Consider the following 25,098-nt stretch of genomic DNA (forward strand, 5'->3'; position numbering starts at 1 on the left):
AGTTATTTCCTAAGAAAAAACCAAGCGTGTTAATTAAGTAACAATAAAAAAATTATTAATAATAATAAAATTACCTACAATAGCTGGTGGTATTAGAAGTTCTGAGCTCTTTGTCCCATTTATTGTGACTTCATAAGCTTGTATGCCTGGTGTTCCAGGAATCCCATTTATCCCTGGTTTGCCTGGTTTTCCTCTTGGTCCAGCTAAACCTGAAAAATAATCAAATACCTTACATTTATATGTATTCAATTCAAATAACTTGAAGGGTTTTGTATAGCATTACATCAACAAGGATAAAAATTAAAAAATGTATATGTTTAGAGTATAAATGACAAAATCAATTTCAGTCAAGCAATCCCTGATTTTCAGGGATAGGACAAGGAGAATAAAACAAAAATTTCATCATCTTGGTTGATCGACTATTTTGTCTATTGTGCAAATTTCATTATGAATAGACTCTATGACAAGTTTCATTGCAACGTTGAAATAATAAATAAAAATAGATGATGAAATGTATGTTGTTTTTTTCATTTTGGTGAGTACTCAACCAACATACTCTGAATTTACAAGAAACAGCCACCCAGTATTTGCATGTTGTAAATATTTCAGTAATTTAAAAATAACCAACTGTTATACTTTTGGGTTCATCCAGTATATGTTATTTTTCCAACCATTATTACAATTTATTTTATAATTACATTTGGAACAAATTGTCTAACATTATTTTGGTGATTCTATATTGTTTTGCTTTTATTTAAATGTTGACACTGGTTATTAACACTGATTTAAGAGTTAACACTAGGGTATTGTTTATCTTATACTACCCTGGGATATTAAAATGAAGTTATCTCGAGGTAAAAGTATTTGGAAGTCTTTGGATGATTAAGTTATTATATATAAGAAATTGAAGAATTAATACTTTAAAAAGAAATTTCATGTAATTTAGGATTAAAAATTTCTTGCTTGAATGATTTTAATAAAAAAATAGTCCATGAAAAATTGGTAGTATGAAGAAAATTTAATATATTGTATGGCAGTGGCAGTGTTTCTTGTGCCTAAAACATTCACTTATTTAATTTTTGACAGAGCTTACCTTTTGGTCCCATAGGGCCGGGTGGTCCTTGAGGTCCCATTCTTCCTGGGATTCCTATAGAAAACATTGTTGATGATAATGAATAATAAAAACAGCATCTATTTATTGTTCATGCTGATAACTTTGCCTAAATGACTAACCATTGCTACCATTTGTTCCTGGTATACCAGGAATCCCATCGACTCCTGGTGCTCCCTTATTCCCAGGAATTCCATCTAGACCATTTCTTCCAGGCACTCCATCCAGCCCTGGTTCACCTGGTACACCGTCTCTTCCATCTAGTCCAGGGGCTCCTAGGTCAAGAAACTTTTTGTTTTATGTATCGACATATTGATTAAACAACTATATTTTCAAATTATAAAAAATTAAGAATAACAGTGACATTGTTTAAAGTGCCTAAGATAACCGTGGAGTTGAATAGTTGTCATCCACTGCATTATGGGTATAGAATAGGAAAGGAAGAGGTAATACAAGGATTCTCTAAAACTATAAATTCTATAAATTAAGGGGCCTTTCCTGTTGCATAGCTCTGGGCGAACAGAATCAAATATGTACCTACTATGAGGAGTATAAAGCTTTAATCAGGTGAGCCTAAATGTGGTCACACCCCGATCCACCAGTCCCTTCATGACTCTACCAGATCATTTATCACCGTGATCTTAACAAGTACTTTTGGAGTCATAACTACTTGGTATCCTTTCATCTTTCTTAATCCCAAGATCTGATGACTGGTTTCCCCCAGCTTGCAATCATGAGGGCCCACAGCTGGCTCTAAGATGGAAACACGGTGACCATAGTTAGATCAACTATATATATATATAGTTTGATATCGTAATCAACAATATCAATAATTTTTAAGACTTGTCTTGATGATGACTACATAAACTTTCTAACCGTCATTTTCAGATTGACATCGAGATAAACCTTATGCATGTAAAGTTATTTTGATTATCCCCATCATACAGCTGATGGGGAAACATGAGCTGATAAAGAAAACTGATACCTGGAGGGCCTGGGTCTCCTCTCGGTCCACGTGGCCCAGGGTCTCCTGGTGGCCCCCTCGGACCTGGGTCGCCAGGGAAGCCACGCTCTCCTCGATCCCCTTTGGGTCCTGGCTCACCTCGTTGGCCTTCGTCACCTGGCGCACCCCTCTCTCCAGGGGGGCAGTACTCCTTGGTCGCGGCACAGAATCCCTGCAGAGCGTTCCTCTGAAAATTTATATTATTAATGTTTTCAATAGGAATTATCATCAGTAAAGTTATTGTGAATTTGTAGAATAAATTTTCACTATTTCTTATTTTTTTATTTACCAAATTTGAGGTCTTTTTTTTGGTTTTCTCTTATAAATCTTAAACTACGGATTCTAGTGAAAGTAAAATTCAAATTCATTAAATTTGCTGTCGTATAAGTACCATAACTTAATGATTCAGTCAAGTATGGTCGTAAACGACCTGTTCCAGTTGTTCCTTGGCCTCCAAAAGCTATTCTGAAGTACAATTAAGTTTGTATGTAACCAGAGCATATGGTAAATAAGAATGTTATGAAGTGCTTTAAAATTGACTCTTCATTTGTAGGTGCACACCTGCAAACAATGCCACATTGTTTCAGCCACACAGGTTCATCGCTGGCACCAGTTGCCTCAGTTTTAAAGAAACTTAATTTATTTTATGTTTTATTTGTATATGGGAAGACTCTGCCACACTTTTTTTTTTTTTTGGTTTTTTTGTGGACAATTATAGAAAAATCTTTTATTTACTATTTTGTATATTTCTCAATTCTTTATTTTTCTTTTCTTTTTATTTCTATTTTCTATCTTTAGTTTTACATCCATTTTAAATTTATTTTTCATAATTTCAGTTTATTTAAAATATTATGTTTAATTCAATTTTCTATAATGTTTGTTACTTTTTTACTTTAATTTAAATTTAACCTCATATACATTCATAATATTCTTTTATTTTAGTGTACTTTTTTTTAAAAAAGCTTACATTTTATTTAAATACTATTCCGATATTTATTTCACTTTTCAATTATAATCTATTTCATAATCGATAGGTGTTAAATTGATTATAATTTTACAATCTTATGGAAGGCGGACACTTCAGGGAAGTTTAATTTAGAACCCCCACATACCGCCACAAAATCTACGCAGAATTTCATGTTATTTCATTTGTTTTACTATATTTTTTCGATAGGATCCACCGTTTGGGATTATAGGCGAAAAAAAAGATCTAATAGTTCGTGTTTGTTAGTTAATAAAACTAATAACCTGCTTGATAAGTAACTGCTTTAGAACCAGCTTATATACGTTTACATATTTAATGTGGATTTATGTCATTATTTATATCAGTTTTTGGAAACAAAAATGCGTTTTTTGATTTAAGATATACTGCTTAACCTAATTAATAAAATAATTTAATGTTCATTAATTTGTTGTACTATAACTTTTCGCCAGGACACACTATTCTGGAATCATGGGTAAAAAAAAAAACATTTTTCTACCTTTTAAAATTCTGACAGGGCTAAGAGGAAGGAATTGATTGCCTCTTAGCTGACAAAGTTTATGGTTTTGGTCATGAAAGATGTCATGTCTACTGCTAAAAATTGTCAAACCTTCGGCTGCTTATCACGTAGTTAGTTCTCTAGTAGATCCCAGACTAAATAAACATTTTTAATAAATAATTAAATAATTGTTTCACCTAACTTTTGCGGATGAAATAGTGCGCGTTGCATTAGATCCTTTAAATGTGCGATATACCTGACATTTCCATTAACAATAATGCAGCATATGCAGGTAGCATTGCAATGATAAAAAGATATCCTACACATGCTATACATTACAACACTACCAATAAAAACTTCAAGGTTGGTGCAAAATATGAAAGACATAATTGAACTACAACAAATGCCTACTCATGCCATTATGCCTTATTGTGAGTTATGACACATGGATAATCCGGTATAGATAAATAGAAATTAAATATCATAAACAAAGTACCTATCAGAGCCTTAACATGTGTAGAACTGCTTGCAGAGACTGGACAGTCAATATCTCATGATATGAAGGCTAAGATGGGCGGGACATGTGTCTCGAAGTAATACATCAGGACGCTTCTACACATCTATGAATGCCAGTATAGTTGATAAGAAACTAAGTAGGAGGCCAAAAACCAGATGGAAAAGACAGAATCTACGAAGATGCATGCAGCAAACTGGAAAGCAGTAGTCAAAAGGTTTAGTACCTAGGGTTCACATTTGATATGGGTATGACTTTTTGTTTTTAAACCTAGCTCTCTTTTAAGTATAAAATTGAGACGACAATCCAAAACAAAACTTAGACATAAATGTGCTGCACACACTCACAAGAGTCCTTTTGGACAAACGCTCCTCAAATTTTCGGAGCGGGAAAAAAGAAACATAAAAACACTTTTAGACTTTGTCATCTAGAACTCTTAAACTTATTGTACAATGACCACTAATTGAATATCTGATAACAAAGAAAGAAAAAACCGCAGACGAAAGGTCAGTCCTCGTAATCTCTTGAAGTAGATCAATGCCAGAAAGGTATACCGTTGGGTAGTGTTTTTTTTTTCTCATTCACATTCCTGTCAATTTTTTTTCGGTTGGTTTCAGGTTTATTTTCGAAATTTCTAATAACTTTATTCCGAGCTAAATGTTTTTTACTGGAAGTGTTTTTTATTTTTATTCATCTAATGCGGTTGGAAATATTTTTATATATTTAAAAAATAAAACAAATCGGTTGTTAGACAGTAGCTTTTGAATCCATACAGAGCAAATGTTTGAGAACAATAATACAACAAATTGTTAAAATGATATAAATTTTTATTTCGGTTCTTAGGGTGCATCGGCTGGAATTTTCAAATAGGTCAGTTTTTGTGACCTAGTATCGCAAAAAATAAAGTTTCAATAATATCGATATTCCCATATTCGTAGCTTCCACTTGACAGTTTTAAAATTTTCATTACACTCTTTAGGATATTTTGTAAAAAGATTCAAGGTGAGATCTGAAAAATTAAACTTGGCGCATTTCAAACGTAAGTCGACAAACGCCTGAAATGGATTAGCTTGCCAGCAAAGAAGCTTTCATCTGTCGACAGGACTTCTTGATCTAATGTAAATATCCGATAGCATATAGCAGATAGCTATGAAATATATTTTGTCTTTGGAATATTCAAATTCCACAAAGAAAATTTATTGCGTTTACTACGTTGGTAATAAAGGTACAGTGGTACAATTCTTACTTTTAAAAACACTTCACTAATACACCTAATTATACTAAAATTATTGTTATAAAAGTTAGAACTATATCCACTGATTGGTCAAAACAATTTGGTATGATAAAGATATATACAATTGGAATATTTTCATTGTTATATGATAACGCTATCACTTCTTATTTATAAGAAATAATTAAGAACTTATCAATCTGGGGTACCTTTATTTATTCTAAATTGAATAGATTATTGACGTACTATTTAGATTAATTTATGTCATATTGAATAGCCTTGAACGGGAAAATGAGATGAATAAGGACAGGTGGAATATTACTAATAAACTGTCTCATTGTTTCGCTATCGAGAACTCGTGTGGGCTGTCGGGTGACTCATTTTCTGATAAGCGATATCAGTCAGCTACCTTGTCCGGAATGCTTTAGAATCGTTTCGAAAATAAAATAAAATCTAAGAATGGTAAATAAAATAAATCGAAAACCCATTCATTACGCATGATTTTTAAATTTCCGCAATATAGCATGTTTCTTAATGTATAAGTTTATTATTGAATAATATTCGTTAACCGAAAAATAATAAAGTTTATTTACGTCCACAGGGTTTCGGGGGAATTTTTTTTCTGCCAAAATGGTGAACGGTGATTTACCAATAACATTTCTACTTTGCAAACAACTTCAATAATACTACAATTTATTCTTAATTATACCTGTTTCTAGTCACAGATTTTCGGGAATACAAATTTTATATTCAAACATAACATTGTCTCTGTTATTATTTTTTTTTAAATTTAAAGACAGCCCAAACATGATTCAACATAGGATTTCCTGTGACAAATAAACATTATGCAATTTACCCCTGTTTACATTCTTCACCTTTTCCCAACTGTCAGCGCAACTTTTCTTCCAACGGTTTGCGTTTTTATAAATAGACTTTAGTCAATACAGCTTAGAGCCAGTATTAAGAAAATCGAGAACAAAAATTCGAAAAATCGATTCTATAAAGTGTCACGGTCGGGCGATTTTATCGAAAAAAGTTGCTGTCACATCCGAGACATAGCGCATATATTATTGCAAACAATGTGAACTGTTTATTTTTTCAAAAATAAAATTTTGTTTATGCTTAAAATACTAAACTGTTTATTTTTTCAAAATAAAGTTTTTTTAATCAAACTTTTTATAATTAAAAAAACAGACAATAAACAGATTATTTTAATAAGGATAACATCGGACTGACATTAAAGATCATCTGGCTGTACATCATTCATAAAACTATTTAATATTTTGTATGTATCCATTTTTTATTATTGCTGACAATATGAACTATTCATTTTTTCAAAATATTTTTTTTTTTTTTTTTTTATCAAACTTCTTATAATAAAAAACAGACTATTTCAATGAGGATAACATCTGACTGAAATTAAAGATCATCTGGTTGTACATTGACATGCCGAGTTTAATCAAAATCATTCATAAAACTCTTTCATATTTTATATGTATCCATTTGGTTATTATTGCTAACAATTTGAAATTTTTATTTTTTCAAAATAATTTTTGTTTTGTTAAACTTTTTTTAATAAACCAACCAGACAATAAACAGACTACTTCAATGAGGATTACATCTGACTGATATTAATGACCATTTAATTGTACACTGGCATGCCGAGTTTAATCAAAATCTTCAGAGATTTTTTTGAGAAAATATAAAAAAATGTTAAAATCGACTCAATAAAGTGGCAGTTTCGGTCGGTCGATTTTAACGAAAAAGTTGTTTTCACGTCCTAGCCATATAAAAATAATCCTTAAATATGTAATTTCAGTTTTGGGTAACTTTTTCGTTTTTAAGTTTACTGTTCACACACACACACACACACACAAAAATAATTCAGCCTGCAACATGAATCGACAATGGGATTTCCTGCTCCTTGTAGGTTATAAACAAATATACATTATGTAATATATTCCTGTTGACATTCTTCACCTTTTTTTTTAACTGTTGGCACAAGTTTTCCTCCAACGTATCACATTTTTTATAAGTACACTTCAAGAGTAGAATGACAGGCATATTAAAAACAAATTTCATTATATATACATTAGTTCTGAATCGGCTATTGCTATTCTAATAAAAATTTGAGTAAAGTATCAAGGATGAAATAATAGTATGAGTAGTTTTATATACTAGTATATTATATAGATGTATTTATTAATAAAACCAATAATTATCATTTAATTGATTTTGATTGTGATTGATTTAGTTGAAATTTGATTAATACAGTTCAATAATGATCGATAATTATGATCTTATGGCTTTATTTATTACAAACATGTACACAACTACATAAATTGTATATGCACTGTTAAATTGTAAAGGGGCAGATGGTTTAATTACGTAACAAACTGTATATTTCGGTATAGTGTTGGTTATATATTTTTTTTTTTTACTTACATCAGTCTAATTAGCATCTTAGATTCTTCCGCTACATATTACGCGTGACCTAATAGCCTGGTTCCTCCATTAGCTGTAAATATTCCCTTCTATTTCTAAAAAAATTCTAAAAAAAAAAAAAAAATCGAATTCAAGACCGAATCTATTAATGAATATTTAAGAATTAAAAATATCTCTTTTTTTTTTTTTTTAGCAGCTCCAAAAAAAAATTTCCAATTTATCCGAAACCGTATTATATTTGAGGACCACTGACAATTCATACGTCTGTAGGTGACATATCATATTCTATTACGAAGAACGGCTTACACATTGGAGTGTAGATAAGTTTAGACATGTGTAAACACACCAACAGCGTAGCATTTACGGCTACATGAGGAAAGGACAATGCTTCATATGTCACGTAGCACGGTTGTGACATGAGTGTGACCAAATAGCAAAGTGATTATATTCAGTGTGAGTCAGGGAATCGCTGGAAAAGTATTTCGACCGCTAACCAGCACCAATGAGGAAAAGATATGAAATGCCATTGAACAATTTGAAGTAGTTTTCTTCCTTACTTAAAGTAGTTTATGGAAATTTCTTTTAATGACTAGTCAGCTACTGATTCTGAATATCATTGAAGAAAACAAAAGGTATCGCGAAATAAGTCAACAAAAAAAAAAAAAAATCAGATCATGATTGAAATTGCTCCCAACTCATAAAATATCATTTCTTGTTGAACAAAAATGACGTTTGATCTCGGAAACGTGCACAGTAACCTTTTGAATGTTTTTACTTTCATTTGCCTATATTTTTAAAATGTATTAAGAAGAAGTATTGTGATAGTATAAAATTTCAAATTCGAGTTTTCGACGGAAATAAACGTTTTAAATCGAGTCGAAATACCCAAGTCTCTTAATTTTATTTGTTAAACAAATTTTAAGAAACGGAATTTTAGTTTTTAAAAAAATCGTTCACATTGTTAGCAATGATAAATAATGGATACATATAAAATGTTAAAGTATTTTATGAATAAATAAACGAGAAAACGGGGAAAATGGATACAATACATTCAAACGGGAAAAGCCGAACCGGTACGATCTTTCCCGATTGCATTACGGTTTCACTTTTATTCTAGTAAAAATAGCTTAAACTCGGAATGTACCAATAAGTAATTATAAATAAACTAATTTCAGCCAATGGATTCTTATATAAACTCGTTTAAAAAACACGATGGTAAAAAGTTTACCAATCACTCTAGGTTTGTCGGCGTAATATGCCTGATTTTTCAAAATGGCTGCTATATATTTTTCGGTTTACGGCCTTTAACTCCTATAGTATAGATAGTAGCTGAAGTACAATCATAAACTATTTTATGGTCTATATAACGAGCTCCAAAGTGAGCCTTAATAGAGTTCTTTATGTTCAATAATTTCCCAGATACAATTTTTCAAAAACCAATATTGTTTTCAAAAAACGAGAAAGCACTATTTTGTGAATTTATTTTGACAAATATCGAAAAAACTACTATTTCAGGAAAATTATCCTTAGAAACTGCTTTATAGTGGATTTAAAAATCTTAAAAATGAGCTGTAATGGAACTCATTATTTTCTAAGATATAAAAATATCTATGATTAATCATAGTTCATGAAATAACATGATAAATAATCGGCAATCAATTTTTAATTATTAAATCAATGTATATTATTATTAAAATAACTAATAAGATATTGTTCACAAGATGACTGTATTAAATAAAGTGAAATAAAAAAAAAAATACGATTATTCTAGTATAGTAATTAAGAATAATTATACTGTTAAGGTCATGTACATTTGTTTGGTTAAATATTTACTAATCTGCACTTGACGTTTATCTGGTGTTAATTGGTTCAGCTTTTTGTTTACAGAGTGTGAATGGAGGAACATGATGTGAGGGGGCCAAGGATTTTTAATTTTTTTTTCTAGAGAAAAGAATGACATATGCTTGGCGTCGAAAAAAATGTACATGGACTTAGTATACAAATAAGATATATACAAACTTCTGGAAAACCCGAACATAAATTTTGGAAGCAATTAATACGTCTCTTTATGAGAATAATTTTCTTAAGAAGTAGTTTTATGATATTTTCCAAAATGTATTCACAAAATGTTAATTATCGATATTTAAAAAAAAAACTTAGTATTTAAAAAACTGTATCTCGGAAAATATTAATAAAAGAGAGTTCTAGTTTTAATTTTAACAAATCTACTTTTAAAATATATATGATACTTTTTATCGTATGTTTGGTATTCTTTAGAATATAGAGAATTGTATAAACAAATAAAAAAGAGTAATGTTTAATTTGGATTTTCTTTTTAGGGAGTTGATTATATTAATTTTTTAAATTGTTGAGGAGAAGAAAAATTCCAATAAGAATATATACTATTCTGTATTTTGTACTAGTACAACGTTTTGGGCCGCCTGTAGCTCAGTGGTTAAGACAAAGTCTTAACCAATTTTGTGTCTATTGGCGGTGCCGGTTCGAATCCGGCCTGGAGCGTTCACTTTTTTCATTGAGTGGCGTCCCACAAAATGAAAAACTTTAACCCCCAACCATGGTTAGGCAGTATAAGACTCCAATGGGAGTCTTGGCCGAAAAAAAACAAAACATACAACGTTCCAGGATATTTTCCCATACTCATTGTACTATTGTATCCACATATTTGTCGATTTTATCAATTTCCCTAGTGAAATTATGTCATCTATACACATATTGTCTCAATTTGTTTTTTTATAGTAACCACATTATTTAAATTAATGTCCCTTACTTACATGACAGACATTAATTTAAATAATGTGGTTATTATAAAAATATTTAGACAATAAATATATGACAAGGTTTCACAATAGAAATTGATAAAATTGACAAATATCTGGATAATGTCCCAGAATGTTATAAAATAGTAAAGTTTTCTTTACCTCAATAATTAAAAAAAAAAAGTAATTTTAATTGTTTTGTTTAATAAAATAAACCCCTGGTATGTTTTCCTACAATAACTACTTTTCAAGGACACTTTCTGTTCCTGTTGTACAGTCTAGGTAAAAATTTGGATTAAATTTCTAACAGAAACTGTTATGTTACGGTGTTAGCCATTGAAAAAATACAGTACTTTCCAAAAAAACGTAATTCGTATGGTACAGAGACAAAAAAAATATAATGGAAACCTTTAATGGATACAATTTTTATTTCTAGATATAAGAGACTCAATAAAAAAGAAAAAAGCCAAATAAATTCAATGTAAGTGGATTTCTAGATATAACGAAAAACTTATCGTAATTATATCGGTATATACTCCGTGTTTCAGTAACACTGCGTTTCCTATTTTTCTTTCTTTTTTTTTATTATTTAAGGTACCAACCACGTATGGGTCATTATTGCCTCAATTTCCTAAATAGCGAAGGAAATATTTGTAATTTGAAACTTATGGGCTGTAACCCTCACGAGGGGAAAGGGTCCGGATTCATTACTACAATTATGATAAAATTGAAATAGACTCTGGTCTGCTTTCAAATTGAATAAATCTTTCGCCTTTTAAACTGAAGATGACATATACCAAATGCATTACGTTTTATACCAAAATTTGCACTATTTAATTCTTTAAAATTCACTGAATAACATACTTAAGCTACTTGCAATGCTTTTGGAGTTATTGGCTATAAACCTAAAAATATTTGGCGCCCATTTTGAGCCTATGCTAGCATATAACTTTTTAGTATCGTCTTTTGCGTGGTTCCTTCCCAACATTTTCATGTGTAAATAAAACATTCCATAGATTTATTTATTGCATTTATTATTTGTACAGTTGTAAATTACATTAAATAAATTAAAAAAATTTATTGGATTCAATCTTTTGTTAAACTGTTGAATTCTTAGCAGGAACAAAAATTAAATTCGTTATTCTCACCTTGAGAAACCCTAAACGAATTTTATAGCAACAGAAAAATAAAAAAATTTTGTTCATAATTTTCGCCTTTTCTGGGCTATAATTTTTTTTCGAAAATACCGATCACAAAAATACCTATTACTTCAACACGTATGTAGGGTTGTTAGTGAAATTTATGTGATGCGCACACCGCATCAGATTTTTTTTTTTCATTTCCATCTAAAGTTTTCCAAAAATCAGACTATGAGCCATGTTAAATCGTTTTAACTTGGTAAAAGAAGGAAATATTTCTCCATTTAACATAAGTTTTTCCATCTAACACTCTTTCATATGTTAAACTAAAGATCATGAATACTCCTAATATTTGCACTGTTGACCTGAGGATCCCCGAGCCCAGGTGTGAGGGGTAGAGCGCGTCCATCCCTCTCACCGCGTCACTGCTAATGAGCCAGTAGTGGCTAAGTGTGCTAAAGCCGTAAACACTCAACTTGAGTTATAAATTAATTTAAACTTAACTCTATAGGCCCACAACAGCAAGCATTGAAGAGCTAGCAAATTACCTTCACGACCACCCTTCTGGAAATATTTGGGTGTCCCTACAGATAATGCACGTACAATTTATAACTTAAAAGAAAAATATATTAATGTATAATTATTCAGATTATATGTCCGCTAAAATTCATATTTATTACATTCGTTATGAATGATCAGAGTTTACCACAAAATTTTGTTTTATCTTCCTCGTATCTGCCGACTGTCGGTATTCCTTTGACTAAGAGGTCATTCCAGAAACTCAATAAGGAAAGCTAATATTTAAAAAATGAGTAACACAGGAAAAGTATTATCTCGCTACATTCATTTATTAAGAGCTACTAATTAAAATTGATTTCTTATCAATAAAATGAGAATTGATTATAAAGTTGGCAGTTATTGCTATGGATCTATTTTGTGCTTTTGTTACTAGCGTCGAAATACACATCAAGAAACCATGAGAATTTCCACTGAAAAATTAGATCATCAGTTGCTGAATCATTACAAAAATAATAATTTAAAAAAAATATAATATTTAAAAAAAAGGATAATTACTTTTTCATAAATACAGCAGTTGACTCAAATAGTTTATTAATACAAGCAGAAATCTTCTAAATAATATAAATATCGACTTATAGACTTTTAATTGGATTCATAGATGATTTCTAAAAAGTTATAAATATTATTATTAATATGAAATAATTATCGTACTGTAGGTAGTATCGATTCCTTTTCTGACTAGTAAAATGAATGAGGTATCAAACGAAAGGGAATTTTATGGAGAAGTTACGAATCTTAAATTCTAACTGGAAATGTAATAAAAGTTAATAAAAAAAATAATAAGTTTGAAAACTCTGACAGTTGCTGGCTGTTGACGGAGGGTCGAGACGATATTAGGTTTTAAAGACTTCGACACGGATATGTATACCTAAATACGTCCCTGCGTGACGGATATTGGGCCCTGTGTTTTAAATCCCACAAATGATCCGTTTTTGAGATAGGGCACGAATTAGGAGTGGGCCAAACCTGATTCATTGAAGGGCACATCCAATTGCATCGGGAATTCCAAATAGAGACAATAGAGAAATACATAAAAAAAAAAAAGGTTAATGAAGTTCCTCTCCCAGTTACCGACAATTAAAGGAGCAGTGACCTACAACTTGGGCAACCCAACCACAACCCGAAGACTGAAGCCCAGGCTGTTGCAAGACATCCTGTTGTCAGTTCTGTTATTGTCACTCTAAAGTTTTATTTTATCTTAACTTCTTCATTTATTTTTTTGTCTTCATCTTTTTCTTAAATTCACTCTCTTTCTTTTTTTCCATTAAAAGTCAATTATTTATTTTGTTAAATTCATAAATGTCATTGTTGTTTTTGTTTTTTTTTACTAACTTTACTTTTACCTTTTATTAAGAATTATTATTTTAATCTATTTATTTTATCTAAATTTTTTTTATCTATAAGATTGTATATAGTTAGGGGTGTCTTTTATATGAGACTATACTCCCCTTAATCAATTGTTAAAAAAAAAAAATGTACCTCTTACATTAACCATGTAAGGCCCACCCACCAGGCCGATCTGGTATTAAATAAATAAATAAAAAAAAAAAAATAGCTTATAAAAACAATTACATGTAAATTGTGATTAAACTTTCTACTATTAGTCTGCCCGTATCGTTATTTACGACATATTTAGTAAAGCCAAACTATGTTTCATTAGTTTCAGGATGGTCTCATGGAACTTAGAAAAAAATGAGAGATGCTAACAAAACATGAAATTTTAATTTCCTCTTTTTTTTTTTCTTTTTTTTTATACAATGAGAAACTACAGGGGTATTGGTACGCAGTCATAATAGTGTGTTACCTTAAGTTGGTTACATGATAGTAGGTTGTATCAACAATCGGGCTGATTCCCAGAATGGACACCTCCTCCTATCAATACTTGTAAAAATGGATGATCACATAGAAAATTTATTATGGGTTTGCAGTTAACACATTCATTAACAGAGTTATTTTAGATTTTTAAAAATATACGTAACTATTCGAAATTAACAGATAAATAATTGTCAATATCAGGTATAATTTATGAAGTAATTGTCTTGAGATGGAATGTTTTGAATTGATTATCACTTATAATAATAAATTGTATATTTACTCTGAAACATATTCCTTTAGAATAATTTTACAGATATATGAAGTAGATGTGCTTTAGAACCTTAGAGTAAAATAAAGAAATACAAAAACAAAATTTAATTATAATAAATCATAATGGTGTAACTTTTAAACCTTTAAACAGAAACAAATAATAAACTTTTAATTTTAATAAATTAAGAAGAAAGTAATTCTAAGTAAATTACAAATAATGCGTAATACGTAGGTATTTATAAATTTCGACTCCAAAAAGGACCATCAATTTCTATTACAACAGTCGGTTTTAGTAAATTTTAATTCTTTTTTTTTTTTTAACAATTTATTTATTGATATTTACAACTGTATGCACATATATACAACAAGTAAATTTGCTGTAGGTGACATAGTGACATGATAAAAACATGTGGAGAGTCTACCCACTGATGGAACTCCAATAACATTTCTAGAGAAGAAGATCTCGAGGCCATCTTCTTTTCAGACGCCAAGGATGATTATTAGGTAATGAAGGAGAAGCCAGGTTAGAAACAAGTGGATTTGGGTGGTAGAGAAGTTTATTATGGAACGAACGGTATCTGGTTCTGGCCAAATCGGCAACATATCAAATTTTAATTATAAATAAAGAACTTCTATTTACAATTCTTTTGTAATTGGATCGGCTGTAAATAATCGAAAAGTGAATTGGAGCGACGAGTGGAATTTCATTGGGACGAGGATAAGAAAAGATTTGTCGAAAACTGCACTTAGCCATGACGAATACAGATCTTAAAAATGAAAGCAAGTACTGAAGTAGGGGACAGATGACTTAAATTTGAGCAGTTTGAAGATGTACGATGAACGGCGGGATTGTATAATTTTGCATTGAAAGGATGCTAGGAAATCCGAATGGATCGGAATGCTGGAGACGAATCGAACAATGCAATTATCACGCTTTACCTTTGCCTCGAGATCCCTAAAGACGCCCCTGCATACCTTACAAAAGTAGTAAAAAAGAGGAAATATTAGAAAGAAAACTAGAAAACCTACAGGTTTCAAACGGAACTAGATGTGAATGTGTAGAAGAATGTGATTATAATCGGTAATCGTGTTTGCGAAAGTACGGCGGGAGGTATCTGAGGCAAGGTTTTTCTTGATGAAAATTGTTCAAGAGAATTTTATGGGCTAATTATTATATAATTGAGTTGGGATGTAAAGAACAGATTATCGGTGGTGGTTAGAACCTTTTACAAACAGGGTAGATTTACAAAACCGATAATCCATAATTATCTATTGGATAATGGATGAAAACGGATATTCCACTCCACTGTGGAAAAATGGACTATATCTGCCAATTTCTCGGATAAAAATATTGAATATTAATTATCCGAATAAAAGGAGGAGGAAAAAAGAAAAAAAATTGTGTTTTATGTATGATTGCATGAATGTAGAGAATATTTAGCGAGTTTAATTTGATTTAAAAAACGGTTGGGTAAGCTTTCTATGTATTAATATTATAAATGGAACGATAAATTATATTATTGCAGGATTTGGGTATTTAATACACTTTTAGTAACTTAATTGGTAATGGTTAACAGTACCATGTAAGGCCCACCAGCCGATCTGGTATGAAAAAATACACATTTTGGATTCTTATTACACGATTTTGCACATTTTGGGTTTTTTATTGCATTCTTTTCGGTTTTTACTGCACAAAATATCTAATGATATCCAATAAAAATGTTGGCGGAATGATACTCTTTAATATTTTATCAGAAGTGTTGTTCGAGGCACCCTATCACAATCAGATAAGTGCTGAGTAACTATTTCTAAGGCGATAAAATATTTTAACAATGAGATTATTTGTCAATAAAATGCAAGACAATTCGAATAAAGAAGAAGCATAATGTCATAGCCGATTAGAATCGATCAAAGAGGAATAATATCGTTTCGATGTTTACGATCCATCTGACCTTTTTTTTCATTTTATCAGACTTTAACAAAAATTTAAAAATTCGTTCTAAATGGATGCTTGAAGGAATGTTCTTTGAGGTATTTCCCAAAATAAGAGACGATTACTTCAAATTTAGGCTTTTTGGAGAAAATGGTCAATTAGTGAATGATTTTAATGAGCTCATTTTAGTTGTGGATTTAATATGCATTGTTTTAGTGTCATTTAGTAACTGCTGAAATTGCAACTAGCTGTTATGTCAATTGCACAAGTTTGACGATGCTGGAAATTCGGTTTCTTACAATTGATTTTTTTTTTTTTTTATAATATATAAGACAAATATTACAATTTGCTACAGACTTGGGCAATAAGTTATAGTGATGTAATTGATCATGTTTGTACCAAAATCGTAAAAAATATATATATACAAATAAATAAATAAAAACAGAATCAGAATATGCACATAGATAAATATAAATAAAATAAATTAAGTAAAAATTAGAAAAATAAATAACGTTATATTAACCTTTTACTCGCACGATCTCTTTTTCTTCAATAATTTCACAAGCCTATACATTATAAATAAGTACGCCTCTTATTTTTAAATGTAAAAAAACCACAATATGTTCGTAGATAAAAATGATCATGGTTCTATTAACTTTGATCAAAAGATGTAATAAATTTAAAAAAATTGAAAATGTCACACAGAAATGAACAATATTAAATAATTATTATTACAGCTAATACATCCTACATACATACATACATCCTCACACATAAAGAAAGATTTATGAACTACAATCTATCGTACTTATTGTTGAATTCACGTACTTTCAGACGAAAAGGATTGATTCCAATAATAATATATTTTTTTGGTAATTGAGTTTTCAGTGTAACTCACTGAAACGGTAAGTCAGGAAAATAAATAGAGGGCGATTCTCAAAAAAAAAAAGAATTTTTCAGGTCCCAATTTTCAATAAATAACCTCTGAAAAATTATAAAAATTTCTAAATTCTCTTTATTTGAAATTGTTACACGAGGCCAAAAATTTAGCCCCAACAATGACGACAATGTTTAATGAGTTAACCACAAACAATTTAGACTGTCCAATAAATAATTTTAAGACCTCTTTTCATAAGGTTAATGCTAATTAATCATAATGAAATGCATATATTTTTTTTTTAAACAAAAGGACAATAATTATATCGAGCGAGGCCAATAGTGATTCAAAACATACTAATCTGTTATTTTCCTTTCCGGCAAACTTATCTTAAAGAATAATAATGGATAATTTTTTTCTGAAAAATATTTTGAAATATTTTACGGCTAGTTCTAACCCTCTAAAAAAATAATTTAAATAATTTTTGTAAGCTTTCAACAAAGACGTCAACACAGCAAAAACCTTTTTCCCGAGAGTTATATGAAGATAAAGTTAAGATGTATTTGAACGTAAAAATGTTACTGTGATATAGCCATGGGAATGAGGACTGAAGTGCCCATTAATAGAACAGCAATAAAACATTCCTACATAATTAACTCATCACGTCTACCAGAAAGAAATATTTTACGAGATTATAGCCAACGTGTAGTGATCATTTTATTCAAGACTTGGAAATATTGCCCGTAGTTTAAAAATCACCCAAATACTCAATTTTTTTTAAATATTTCTATATGAGCCGTGTCTATTAGTCAATTATTTCCGGTTTTCCGTGTTTACATGTATAACTTCAAGTTATCTATCAATAAAGCATTAGAGGTAACTTATATTCCGAGTAAATACGATAATTCTGGACACATACAATTTCAGTTCAATAATTCAGCCGTTTAATTTGAATGTGGCCTAAGTCCATTTATACTTAAATTAAGATGTTTTTAATGTGGCTAAAAATTGTCCAAACTGTTAAAAATATAACACAAATTTTTAATATCAAGACATTCGTTTTTACCAAATGATAGAGATTTTGGCGAAGTATAAATGACATTAAAAAAAAATAATTTACTGTTTGTCTTCCGAGATTATTACATTATCAAAAAGCGTTGGAAAGGTACTAACTCTATTGTACATGAAATGAGACAAGAAGATTTTGTATCAACAAAATTATTAGACGACGCAATTTATAAAATGATAAAGAATTCATTCAAACAGAGAATCAAAAAAATGGTTAAAAATATGTTGGATGCGTTTTTTAAAAAATGAACCATATAAAATTTTCTATAATACATAAACGAACGAGAATGAAAATTCCTGAACTTATTACCACGCTGGATGGACCAAGAAAGTTCGAAATATTATATTGACACCACTGTATAAAAATATCAGACAAATCACAAAAGCAAAATTCAAGGATCTAATTCACCTATTACGATATATTCCACCGGGACGATTTCTTCAAATCCCTTTCACACACACAAAACGTATCTGAGTAGTGAATTGTTTTGTAATTTTGTACGTTATGTAGTCAAAAAAAGTTTTGAATATATATAAAAAATAGCAAAGATATGTAAAATAAAATCAGTTTTTTTTTTTTTTTTTTTTTTAATTTGAAGCATCTCAAATTATGTTGAATGGACTTGGACTCCTTCAAATTTTATAACGGATCTGGTTGTTAATTTCGAAAGTGGCCTAACTCCATTCTTAAAAAGAAAACGCATATTAATCACTTAATAATTGTCATTATTTTAATAGGAACTATAAATGTTAAGTCTAAATGCAGTTAAAAAGTATGACTCATTAGTATCCTGTGTTTTAATTGCATTGAAACACAAACCCTTAAATATCTCAATTTAAGTATAATTGGACTTTTTTTTTAAAATAATTTATTTATTGTTATTTACAACTGTATACATATATATATATATATATATATATATATACATCAAGTAAATTTCCTGTAAGTTATATTATGACATGATACAAACATGTGGAGAATCTACCCATTGATATAACTCCAAAAACATTTCTAAAGGAGAAGATCTCGAGGCCATCTTCTTTTCAGACGCCTAGGAACATTATTAGGTAGTGAAGGAGAAGCCACGTTAGAAACGAGTTGGTTTGGGTGGTTGGGAAGTTTAATATGGAAGGATTGGTATCTGGTTCTGGCCAAGTCGGCAACATAGGGGATATTGAGGTCCTGATGGATGATTTGATTTGTGACAAAGTAAGGAGCATTCAGGATTCTAATAAGGATTTTGGACTGTAAGGATTGGATTCATTGGATGGAGAGGAATTAGATATAAATGGACTTAGGCCACTTTCAAAATAAACGGTTCATATACCTTTTGGACCAATCATTGTTCATTTTCAAGTAACGATTTGTATCGTCATGCAGCGTTTCTGTTCTATAGGGCTCTTGGTTTTTATAATATTATCATCTTTCCCTTACTCTATTTCTTAGAAAAATAACAAATTCAATTTTTCATTTGTTCATATTTTGTTACATTGTTCCTCTGTACATTATGTCTCATCTAATCTGATAGATTATAACATTTCTTCATGGTCTAAAGCTCTGTTTATTGTCTTACAAATATTGAATGAAAAATAAATTTAATTTTTTGTCATTGGCCTTAAATTTTATTTAGAAAAGATCTGACAATAAATAATACAAGCGATATAGATTATGAACAATCAATGTCACATTAGCATAACAGAGGTTTCCCATCTATTCTTATTACATAAAAGCGTACAACGTATTCTTGACAAGCATCAAATGTGGAATCCTAGTACCAAGAAAACTAGGAACCTTTCATTGAAAAATCTTCGATTTTTCCCAATCACAATCTTTTAATTCCAAAATCTTTGATTTTTTTTTTTTTTAAGCTCATATTTGTGTATTCTACATGTAGCAGATATGGTCTGAACTCACTAGTTCCTTAACTTGTGATAGAAAAAATAGAACTATCATTAGAGAGCTACTAATGCATTTTTCCCAGAATCATATTGTCAATAAAGAATGACTTATTATACACAGCTGCCAATCTCAATAAATAAATATTTAAATATTGTGACATAGAGTTTATTGGTTAGTGTTCCCTCCAATGGTGGTTTATTATATTTTTATATTGTATTTTATATCTCATCTATTAGTTTGTGCCTTACGTTTCATTGGCACACCTTTTTTTGACATAAATCTTCTTCAAACATAAAGCCAGTATCTCACTTTATCCTAGATCTGGGTCACCACTGATAAATTACACTGTTTCGTCATCGACTACTTTAATGGCTTTTACATTACCTAATTTACAACACTCCGAAGTATTTTTCTGTTTTTTGTTTTTTTTTTATTGGCAAGTCCACTAATCAGAAAATAGTAGAAAGCGAATTTCACTTACGTCATTCTGCATTCTATTCTTTTCCTCTTCCTCAATTATGTTTTTGATGTGTTTCCAAGACATATTAAACTAGATAATTTATCCAGAAATATAGAATCTTGATTTTGTTTATGATTATTTCCACATTTTTTTATGCAAGGAATAATTAAGTTCAAATATTGCAAAATTAAGATAAAGATGTATCTGTAGAGTATTACTATAATACAATGCATTGCAGTAATACTTCGCAATGATTATTGTATTAAGATAAAAATTGAATGATAAAAAATTAATAAATCTAAAAGCAGACAAATAAACTTTTTTTATCATTTTTACTGATTAAATATAAGATTCAATAATTTTAAGCGATAATGATAAAAGTTATGACGCGGAATACTTTTTGTAATTAATAATAAATGTTTTTAACAAAAACGAAAATAGAAAACTATGGTAGTCTACACTTTAGTGAAGGTAATCTTGTCTATGTCGATATTATGTAGTCTATATAATTGTCAATATTGCATTAGACATTCCATAAATGTGAATTAATTCATACCCAAGCAAGAAGTATTCATATATTTATCAAATCCCCTCTTAGAAAATAATACATTCAACAACATCTTCCCAGGTTATATATAACTAATGTAATATGTACAATTTGATACTCAATGTTGAAGTACATTAACATATCATTTCACTACTAGGTTATATTAAATAACATAACCTAATTAATAGTTTCATATTCCAAAAGTACTACTATTAAATATTGTATCCCTCTAGTGTTTAATAGTCCAAAAGAAGTACCATTAAATCTTATATTCCCTAATTATTATCATCATAGTCTAAAAGTATAACTATTAAATAATTTATCCCCTAATGAATAGCATTATAGTCTAAAAGTAGAACTATTAAACAATTTATCCCTCATTAATTGCTTTATAATCTAAAAAGTAATACTATTAAGTATTGTTTCCCTCAATTAATGGTGTTACAGTCTAAAAGTAGTTCTATTAAATATTATACCCCGTAATTAATATCCTTATAGTCTTAAATTAGTATTATTAAATATTATATCACAAAATCAATATTCTTATTGTCTAAAAGTAGTACTAGTAAACATTATATCCCATAATTAATACCCTTATAGTCTTAAATTAGTACTATTAAATATTATATCCCATAATTAATATTCGTATTCTCTAAAAGTAGTACTATTAAATATTATATCCCATAATTAATATCCTTATAGTAAATTAGTACTATTAAATATTATATCCCATAATTAATATTCGTATTCTCTAAAAGTAGTACTATTAAATATTATATCCCATAATTAATATCCTTATAGTCTTAAATTAGTACTATTAAATATTATATCACTAAATCAATATTCTTATTGTCTAAAAGTAGTACTAGTAAACATTATATACCTTAATTTATATCCTTGTAGTCTAAAATTAGTACTATTAAATATTATATCACTAAATCAATATTCTTATTGTCTAAAAATAGTACTAGTACACATTATATACCTTAATTTATATCCTTGTTGTCTAAAATTAGTACTATTAAATATTATATCACATAATCAATATTCTTATACTCTAAAAGTAGTACCATTAAATATTATATCCCATAATTAATAGCCTTATCGTCTAAAAGTAGTACTATTAAATATTATATTCCATAATTAATATCCTTATAGTCTTAAATTAGTACTATTAAATATTATATCTGATAATCAATATTCTTATACTCTAAAAGTAGTACCATTAAATATTATATCCCATAATTAATAACCTTATCGTCTAAAAGTAGTACTATCAAATATTATATCCCATAATTAATTATGGGATATAATAAGATATTAATATCCTACTAATTATTAACTACTTTATTCTAAAATTAGTACTATTAAATATTATATATTTTGTATGAATCCCAGTATTCTTATTCATCGCTGTAATATTATGATGTTGAGCTGAAAGGAAACAGTTTATCGTCCGTTTTAGTTCTCGAGCAGCTGTTTCTTCTGCTTTCCAATGTTAAGTTTTTTTTTGCCGCCGCCACTTCCTTTTTTAGTTTCTTCGCTAGTAATATATTTTAGTTCTTCTGCTTCTAACAAAGAATACTATTTAGTATAGAAATTAATTATTCCTCCAAAAACTGTTTCTGTAGAGTATTTTCCTTTTTTCTTAATTTATTCTCGTGTTGTATAATTTTTGTTTTACTCTGTGATTTTTCAAATATTAGATCTATGCAATCGTGACGTATAGGATAACATTAAATAGCTTCATAATGAATTAAAGATATTGAATCACATCTCTTTTTATTAGGACACATACACAAAGTTTGTAAGTTATTTTTACCATTTTTACAGAAAATTGAAGGTATATTAAGCTACTTACCCTTCAAAATACTGATCATCATATATTATACTTGAACCCATCTCTGAGCCAACCATGCGATGACCTCCTCCAATTAGGCGATGAGAGCACCATGAACGAGTGTTACTTTCGAGGCTAATGTAACCCAACCTCATGTTTAAAATGAAAAATGTCAAACTCGATGACGAAAAATAAAAAAGTTGTTTTAGTCTATTTTTTTTTTTAATTTCGTGTAGTTACTTGATTTGTCTATGGTAGTGGCGCGAAATAACCACTATTTTGATTCTTAACTCCACTATTTCATAAATTCTATCATCTTTATATGATTACTGTTGTCTAAGATCTGTTTTACATTCCTTTAAACTTATAAATGAATAAATTTAATTTATGTGTAATACATAGCTAATGAGAATGGTTAATAATTTAATCTTTTAATTTAAAAAGTATTTTTAGAAACTTTTTTTTAAATTTATTTAATGTAATTTACAACTGTACAATATAATACAATAAGTAAATATGTTGTATGTTTCATATACACTTGAAAATCTTGGGAAGGAACCACCCATCGGTGGTACTTCAAACATTAATTTAAATTAGAAGGCCCTATGGCCATCTTCTTTTAAGACGCCTCGAAGGATTATCAGGGATTGGTAAGGATGAAAGATTAAGAATTAATGGGTTAGGATGGTTAAGGAGTTTAGAATGAAAAGACGCATATCTGTTTTGGGCCAAATCTGCAACGAATGGGATGTTAAGGTCTTTGTGAATGAGTTTATTTGTAACGTAATAAGGAGCATCAAGGATTTTACGTAGGATTTTGGATGCGGGAGGAATTTCATGGTTAGGTGGAGCCCCAGAGCTCAATTCCATATGTCCAAATTGGTCTGATTATCGTAGTGTATACTATTTTTGGAAACTAAAATACAAAAACGTACTTACTCTGTCTGCACCTATGAAAATATTAAAAAAAATTGAATAATTAAGAGGCTGAAAGCAAGCTCATGAGGGATTCCTCAACATCGATAAAAATATGTGATGGTCCATTAGCTGAATTTTCACTACTTCTCAATTTATTTGCTCGTTAATATTTTTATATTAATACATCGAAATAGGAACAATTATACAGTTTTTATATTGAAGATAGCGAATGTAATTTAAATAAAATTAAAATACTATGTATTGAAACATTTGTGAAATTTGGAAGAGAATCGAAAGAATCTAATATCAATTCCTCAGGCTTAAAGTAAGGATTAAAATCAGAAAATAAAATCTGGGATTATGTTTCTTAAGAATAATATGAATCGACAATAAAAGGTTTTCGGTCAGAACTCGGCAATTCGGCAATTCGAAATAAAACAATGAGATATATTATTTGACTATATACTTACATTTGGTTAGACATGATTAATGTATGTTCTGTTGCTTGGACTTAACGACTAATTTCGCGCAATACCACGTATTATATGTTGTACTTTTTCATATTATTATTATGTTGTTTTACTATTGTTTGTTGATAAAAGATTTTTTGGAAATTATATTTGAATATTAAGAATAGCGACCTCCAGACGACCCCTGTGCCCGCGCACTCTGCCCCCACCCGCACTACCCTAGCCGCAGTCAGTTGAAGACTTCTCGCCGGTTCTGCTTATTATGGTTGTCTTCCGAGAATTCTTTGCCACCGGAGGATCGTCTCTTTCCAGTAAGTTATAGAGCTGTTAAGATTTTTTAGTCTAGTACAGTTTTAATTTATTTATTGTATAGACATATTATTACATAAAATATATACGTAATAGGAGCGAAATAGCCTGTGGTCTTCGATTTAAAAGTTTATATACTTGATGGACTCGATGAAGAGTTACCTGTAATTTATCGGTTTCATGGACTGAACTAAAATTATTTTGCCTGGTAGATAAATAAAAAAAATCATAATCACTTATTTTTACATATCTTTCTTTTTTTTTTCTAGAGCAAACTAAAACTTACCAGTAGTATTGATCTGTTTCTATCTGTAACATCAAACGTTTTTAATTTTATCTTTTTACACTAGTAAAAAAAAAATGATACTCTAAAACATTTATTCGTCGTAATTAATATATAATGCTTTTCAA

The 25,098-nt window shown here is 29.5% G+C and overlaps 1 protein-coding gene across 1 annotated transcript in view; it reads right to left on the reverse strand.

The window, feature by feature from the left end:
• Window positions 1-25,098, reverse strand: part of LOC106683312 (uncharacterized) — a gene marked incomplete in the record, with an annotated part of 66,486 nt that overhangs the window by 12,694 nt on the left and 28,694 nt on the right. Inside the window, 4 exon segments of the mRNA XM_067050905.1 lie at window positions 75-209; window positions 1,094-1,147; window positions 1,234-1,386; window positions 2,097-2,301. Of these exon segments, the coding sequence (XP_066907006.1) occupies window positions 75-209; window positions 1,094-1,147; window positions 1,234-1,386; window positions 2,097-2,301 (547 nt within the window).

Source organism: Halyomorpha halys, unplaced genomic scaffold (assembly GCF_000696795.3).
Source record: "Halyomorpha halys isolate HHAL.00 unplaced genomic scaffold, Hhal_1.1 Scaffold477.1, whole genome shotgun sequence".
NCBI lineage: Eukaryota > Metazoa > Arthropoda > Insecta > Hemiptera > Pentatomidae > Halyomorpha > Halyomorpha halys.